The sequence below is a fragment of the Chrysochloris asiatica genome, unplaced genomic scaffold (assembly GCF_000296735.1).
Source record: "Chrysochloris asiatica unplaced genomic scaffold, ChrAsi1.0 scaffold00035, whole genome shotgun sequence".
Taxonomy (NCBI): domain Eukaryota; kingdom Metazoa; phylum Chordata; class Mammalia; order Afrosoricida; family Chrysochloridae; genus Chrysochloris; species Chrysochloris asiatica.
In genome coordinates this window covers 11768685-11775918 of record NW_006408553.1, presented here as the reverse complement: position 1 = coordinate 11775918, position 7234 = coordinate 11768685, and the positions used below count along the sequence as shown (strand labels likewise).

Sequence of the window (7234 nt, the reverse complement as noted above, 5' to 3'; positions counted from 1 at the left end):
GACTGACCCAAGCCATGGTATTTTCAATAGCCTCATATGGATGCGAAAGCTGGACAGTGAATAAGGAAGATCGTAGAAGAATTGATGCCTTTGATTTGTGGTGTTGAAGGAGAATACTTGAAGTGCCCTGGACTGCCAAAAGAACCAATAGATCTGTTTTGGAAGAAGTGCAACCAGAGTGCTCCTTCGAGGCCAAGATAGCTAGGCTTCGTGTCTCATACTTTGGACACATTGTCCGGAGAGAACAGTCACTGGAGAAGGATGTCATGCTGGGTAAGGTGGAGTGTCAGAGAAAGAGAGGAAGACCCCCCAACGAGATGGATCAGCCAGGTGACATCATTGATGGCGTCAAGTGTGGCGGCGGTAGTGAGGTTGGCCTAGGATTGGACATTGTTTCGTTCTGCTGTGCATGGGGTCGCTATGAGTCGGTTCCGACTCGATGGCTCCTGACAACAACAACAACCATGCCTCAAACCTGTTTCCAACTTTTGCATTCCAATTGCCAGTAATTATCAATACATCTTGATTGCACGTTTGATCAGCTTCATGCTGAAGAGGCTGATAGAATTCTTCAATTTCATCATCACTGGCTTTAGTGGTTGGTTTTAAATTGGAATAATAATGGTATTAACATGTCTTCCTTGTAGGTGTATGGATATTGTGCTAACACAGACAGTATTATACTGCAAAATAGATATTGAAATGTTCTTTTTGATAAGTCCTCTTCAATTTGCAATTCATCTACTTTGAGGTCCCAGTTCATCCCCAGTTGTATTTTGAGTGTCTTTCAGCCTGAGGGGCACTGTATTTGATAGTATTCTGGTGCTAATCATTATGCTTCAATATTCAATACTCTAGTGCAATCTGACAGTGTTCCATTGTTATTCATAAATCTTTCAGAAGGTAAACATTCAGAATTAGTCCGCGTCTCCTTCTTAGTCTTTCTTAGCCTAGAAGCTCAGTTGAAACCTGTCTACTATGGGTGACCTTGCCACATTAAAAATACTGATGGCATAGCTTCCAGCATCACAGTAGCACACAAGCCATCACAGTATGACAAACTGACAGATGAGTGATGAAAGTATTTGGATTGTAGAGAGTTTATACTAAGTTGGTAAGCACTAGTTCAATTCCTCAGTGAAAAGAGAATTTATTTTATGAAGAATGATTATTCTACTTCTGTTTTACAGCTTGTACATATTTTATTGTTTTTGCCTAGATCATTTATATCTTCAGGTTCTGTTGTTTCTTATTACAAAAAGGACGTCATGCATTCTAAGCCTTTAAAAACTCAGGTAAAATTTAAGTTGTTTTTTTTTTCTTACAGACTTTTTGTTTAGCATTTTCTAAACAAAGGTGAAAATTCTGTAATTGCAATATGATTATTTTATACATTCACTGGTTCAGATGAAATACTCTACCTCATAGTAACATTGGTCCAACCCTCAATGTGTAATAAATCAATGTAGAAGCAGAAATAAGCTTCCACACTGAGTTACCTGGACTTGTGTATGTTTCTACCTGAAGCAAATTCATGGGATGATTGCCATTCATTTCATAGTACTGAAGTAGCAGTTAAATTAATAAAAATAAATGACATGTCTGGGGGAGTTGTTTTTAATTATTAGTCCTTTGCTTTATTTTTGTTTACAGATGGATTGCAATTATCAAGGATATGTTGCAGGTTTTCCGAATTCCATTGTGACACTCAGCATTTGTTCAGGACTCAGGTTGTATTGTAGCCCATTTAAGGATATCCAATTTGCCAGTAGTTGATCTTGTTAGTCTATGAGTTCATTCTCTATATTTGTTTTCTAATATTATAGTTATCTTTGTCGTTTCAATCTCGTAAGAGAATGTACTGGAATTACCAATAAAATAGGGTTCTACTGATATGGTGCTGTAGGACAAGCATTGGACTGCTAACTGAAAGGTCAGCAGTTCAAACCCACACACAGGTCTTTGGAAACCCTATAGGATAACTATGAGTCAGTACCAACTCAAAACTACTTAAAACAAACAATGTATGTTCCTGATGGGAGATTATTTGTTGATGCTGATAAGATCTCTTGCTTGAGGTTTTGAGCAGTCTTGAGTTTGAGGTGTGTTGATTAATCTCTCTGTACTGCTTTAATTTTCTTAAATTCTTTGATTTTTCCCAATTTCTTAATTTCCTGTGATGATTGGCAGTGGTAGAATGTTTGAATCAGATGGATCCTTTGACTCTGCACTCAGCCTTTAAGGGATAATAGTAATCTTCATTTAAGCCCACATGAACAAGTGACTTAGAACATTAAGAGGCAGAAGAGTGTTTACTTTCAAACAGAAGAAAGGAGTTACAGTTCACACAGAAAATTCACACACTAGATTAATGCACACAGTTCCACACAACTACTCAGCCTTCTTTAAGACAAGTAAGGTATTTCTCTTAGAATATTTGTAACAAAATGTAATATCAGCATCCTATGAAACAGTGTCCACTTCTGGGATATGACCACAAAGGATAAAGAGATAAAGTAGCAAAAACAAAGTGTCTTTAAATTTAAAAAAAGAAAAAGTAAAAAAAAAATTAATCATATTTTCCCATTATAGTTTTGGTAGAGTAATTTCAAAATAATTTTGATTGATTTGACATTCAGGGGACTACTACAGTTTGAAAACATCTCGTATGGAATTGAACCAATGGAGGCCGTGTCAGGATTTGTGCATATGATTTATGAAGGAAAAAATGATAATGTTCCTCTTTTAAGAGACAGTGACATTTATTCTTGGTCTAGAGATTCACACTATGAAGTCAGAAAAACTTCACAAGTAAGTGTTGATTCTTTTATTTGAACTTAGAACTTTATGAAATGAAAATGCTTTCAAAACAAAGTTTGTTTGGTAGCCTTAAAATTCTAAAACAATTTTACTTTTACCTGAGGGCACACTGCCTTACTTTTAAAAGCTATAAAATAAATTTATTTGTTACTAAGGCTTGTCATTTGATTCAAGTTTAGCAAAAACTTAGGTAAATAATCCTGGAAATAGGGAGGTATAAATATAGAAATAAAAGGGGAAAAATTTTTTACATGTGAGGATTTGTATACATTATGTACAACATTTTTTTTTCCTTCAAATACTCTTATAATTTAGGTGAAAATATTACGTGATTTGCTATAGGGGTTCCCAAAGGGATACTATAGTGGCTTATATAAGGTCCATGTAAGGCAAAGTGATTCTTACTCCACAAAGGCCCTGCAAACAGCTTTGACTCTAATAAAAAGCTATTGTTTGTAAATTTCAGAAGTATTTTTCTAAATTACATTGCTTACTGACAGTGGATTCCTAATAATAATTGGCAGTGGAAAATACATCCACATAGAAGATTAGTATGAAAATTATTATTAGTATGAAAGCTAAGAAAAGAAAAATTTTGTATTATAAACTTATTACATCTAGTTTCAGCTATTGCTAATATTAAAAGATGCTTGGGTTCTTACATAGCTAGAGAGTCTCATTGAAAATTCTTACTAATAAGAATTTTCCGAACTGAAATTTTCTAAATGGTACCTACAATTTGTAATTGAAAACAGCCTAATTATATAATTTGTAGACATATATCTTTTGGCTGATTTCTGAATATAACTTCAATATAAGAGTTTTATGGAAATTCTCATGTTACGTGTTTTTCAGGGAACTGAATTTTTTAAGATATCACCTCTCTATCTTGAAATGCACATTGTTGTGGATAAAGATTTGGTAGGTCATATTTTATGCAATGTTATCTTTAAATGTGTTAATATTTATTTGTTTAGCTTAATTTAAAAACTATAATGGAGATTTTCAACTAGTTTGATAAATGTCTATTTTGATTTTGCATGTAATACATTCTTAAGAAATTATAAATTTATTAATTTATAATTAATGTTTTCATTAATTTATAAATTTTCTATGCAGAGTCTCTGTTTTTGTAAAGGAAAATATTTTTTCATTTCCTAATTGAAGGATAACATTTTGAGTGAAACATATACAGTATACATTATAACTGTCTTAAACTCTCATCCCCTGCATCCAACAAAGAGATATAGTAATACTATTTAACTGACTCTCAGCTTTATTATGAGCTCTGATAGTTAAGTGGGTTGTGAGTTGGGCTACTAATCACAAGGTCAGTAGGTTGAATATAACAGTTGCTCAGTGGGAGAAATATGAGGCTTTCTGCTCCTATAAAGATTTACAGCTTTGAAAACCCTATGTAGGGTTGCTATGAGGCAGAATCTCTATAGCACATAACCACCAGCTTCATTGTAATGTTAAGTTATAAAACAGTTGTAAAACAAATATGCTACTTCTTTCAAGCAAAGGAGGAAAAAGTTAACTTCTATTTTTTTTCTCAGTTTTAGGTAAATTAAAAGATAGAAAATTCCGACTCATATAGACCATGTATAGGGTTTCTGAGGCTGTAAATCTTAATGGAAGCAGAAAGCCTCACCTTTCTTCCACACAGTGGCTGGTAGATATGAACTGCTTATCTTGTGGTCAGTAGCCTAGCTTGTAACCCATTGCATTACTAGGGCTCTTTGTACATTCTTTAGATTGGTGGGAAAAATTAGACAATGTTGAGTAATTTCAAGGATAAAATGTAATGGTGTCTTGTATTTACCATTTTAAGGAGTATGAATTTGCACAATTTGGGAAAACTGCTTATTATTATTTATAAATGTTATTATCCTCTGACTGCATTTTTACTGCTATATTAATAGAAATAGGAATGCATGAACACATTTACAGAAATAAATGAAAAATAATATTTATTGTAGTATTTAATATTTAAAATGTCTCTAGTAGTAAATGTAGTAATCATAGAATATAATATATAACCATGAATATATATGACACATAACTACATTTGACATGGATTCATCTCACAAACATAATATTGGACAAAATAAATCTCAAAATAATACATATCAAGATACTGAATGAGCAAAGTATAGAAACATGAGTCAATGCAGTGAGTGACTTCCTCTCTAATGTGACAGTAGCCACTTTTGTTTTTCTCATTTCATTAGCTAAAGTCAATGTTCTGGTGTGGTGTAGTGAAATATTTAATGTATATTCTAATCATGGTCTGGAACTCCCACTGAAACAATGTTTTTGTTCTGCTGGGTCTGGAGACTTGCTTGTAGAGTAGGGTGTCTCCAGGTGCTTAACTAGGATGTCTAGGTTTGCTGAACCTTTGAGCTATAGCTGACTGCCTTCAAGCTGAGAGTTACCGTGAAGTGGTATGCCCTGTGGGTACTTATAAGCAGCCTTTGTAGCATTGACCAAGCAGGGAGAGACCTATCCTGGGAATGACTAAGGAGAAGCTGTCCTCACTGTAGGAACCATACCCTGAGGACTTCTGATCCTATATTGTAACTGGTTAACTTTTCTAATAAACCCTATAACTGTTAATATGGTGTCTGAATTCTGTGTGGCCATAGCCATGGATTATCAAACCCAGATGAGCAGACAGTGCTCAATAGGAAGAATGGTTGGTGTTGTTTTTGCACCTGACCGTATGTATATTTCAAAAGTAAGGATTCTTTAATTAGAATATAATTGAATATTTGTATTTGGGAATGATGCCTACTGCAGATCATAGCACCAAAACTAAATACAGGAGATTCACATTCTATATTTTGAAAGCCTGCATTTTAATAATGTACAATTCAGTTTTCATAAACCACAGTGCTACAAATTGAGTGTATTATACCATCAAATAATATGTCCAAAGTCATTTGTCAGTTTGTTGCTGCACTGTGGTGGCTTGTGTATTGCTGTGTTGTTGGAAGCTATGCCATTATTTTGAATGCCAACAGGGTAAGTACATGGAGTAAAGCTTTCAGGACTTTTGTTTTCTGAAGGGGCACAGCTCAAATTGAGTGGAAAAAGCTGAAACCATCAATTAATGATTGAAACATGGAATGTACGATGTAAGAATTTAGGAATATTGAAAGTTGTCAAAAATGTAATGGAACAAATAAAGATTGATATCTGAGGCATTGCTGTTGTTGTTGTCGAGTGCCATTGAGTTGGTACCAACTCATAGTGATCCTACACACAACAAAACAAAACACTGCCCAGTCCTGGACCAGTCTCACAATTGTTGCTATGTTTGAGCCCACTGATTCTGCCACTGTGCCAGTCCAACTCGCTGGGGTTCTTCTTCCGTTTCTCTGACCCTTCCCCTTACCAAACATGATATCCTTTTCCAGAGACTGATCCCTCCTGACAGGACGTCTGAAGTGAGCTGAAATGGACTGGTATTCACCATTTTGAATCTGACCATCACATGGTTTACTATGACATGGTTTACTAAGAGGAATGGCATCAAATTCATCATCAAAATAAACATTTCCAGATCTGTCTTAAAGTGTAATGCTGTGATCTGTTAAGGTCCATATACCTATAAGGAAGACTACTTAATAACACTGTTATTCAAATTTACTGATGAACCACTAAAACCAGTGATGATTAAATTGAAGAATTATACCAACTTCTACAGTCTGAAAACAATCAAACGTGCAATCAACATGTATTGATCATTACTGGTGATTGGAATGCAAAGCTTGGAAATAAAGAGGAAAGATCAGTAGTTGGAAAAGATGGCTTTGGTGATAGAAATAATTCTGGAGAACACATAATAGAATTTTGTAAGACCAATGACTTCTTCATTGCAAAACCCTTTCTTAAACAACATAAAAGATTACTGTACACATGAACCTTACCAGACAGAACACACAGAAGACAAATTGACTACATCTGTAGAAGTCATGGTATTTTCAATTGCCTCATAATGCCTGTGAAAATTGGACAACGAATAGAGAAGACTAGAAGAATTGATACATTTGAGTTATGGTGTTGGATAAGAAAATTAAAAGTACTGTGGACCAACAAAAGAACTAACAAATTTGTGTAGGAAGAAGTACAGCCAGGATGGCCAGACATCATCTCTCATATTTCAGGCATATTTCAGGAGGGACCAGTCCCTGGAGAAAGACATCAAGCTTGGTAAAGCGAAGAATCAGCAAAAAAGAGGAAGACCCCCAACAAGATGTATTGAGCATATTGCTGCACAGTATCAGTATCAATATGCTTACTCAAGCGTAGTAGCAATTGTGAGGATAGCGCAGGACTGGGCTGTGTTTTCTTCTGTTGTGAGGACAGCCCAGGACTGGGCTGTGTCTTCTTCTGTTGTGAGGACAGC

At 35.0% G+C, this 7234-nt stretch overlaps 1 protein-coding gene across 1 annotated transcript in view; it reads left to right on the top strand.

The window, feature by feature from the left end:
• LOC102833997 (disintegrin and metalloproteinase domain-containing protein 5-like) overlaps window positions 1–7234 on the top strand; it is a 229701-nt gene that overhangs the window by 5257 nt on the left and 217210 nt on the right. The window contains exons 3-6 of the mRNA XM_006859993.1: window positions 1220–1295; window positions 1654–1730; window positions 2640–2811; window positions 3676–3741. Of these exons, the coding sequence (XP_006860055.1) occupies window positions 1220–1295; window positions 1654–1730; window positions 2640–2811; window positions 3676–3741 (391 nt within the window). The remainder of the gene's footprint in view (window positions 1–1219; window positions 1296–1653; window positions 1731–2639; window positions 2812–3675; window positions 3742–7234) is intronic.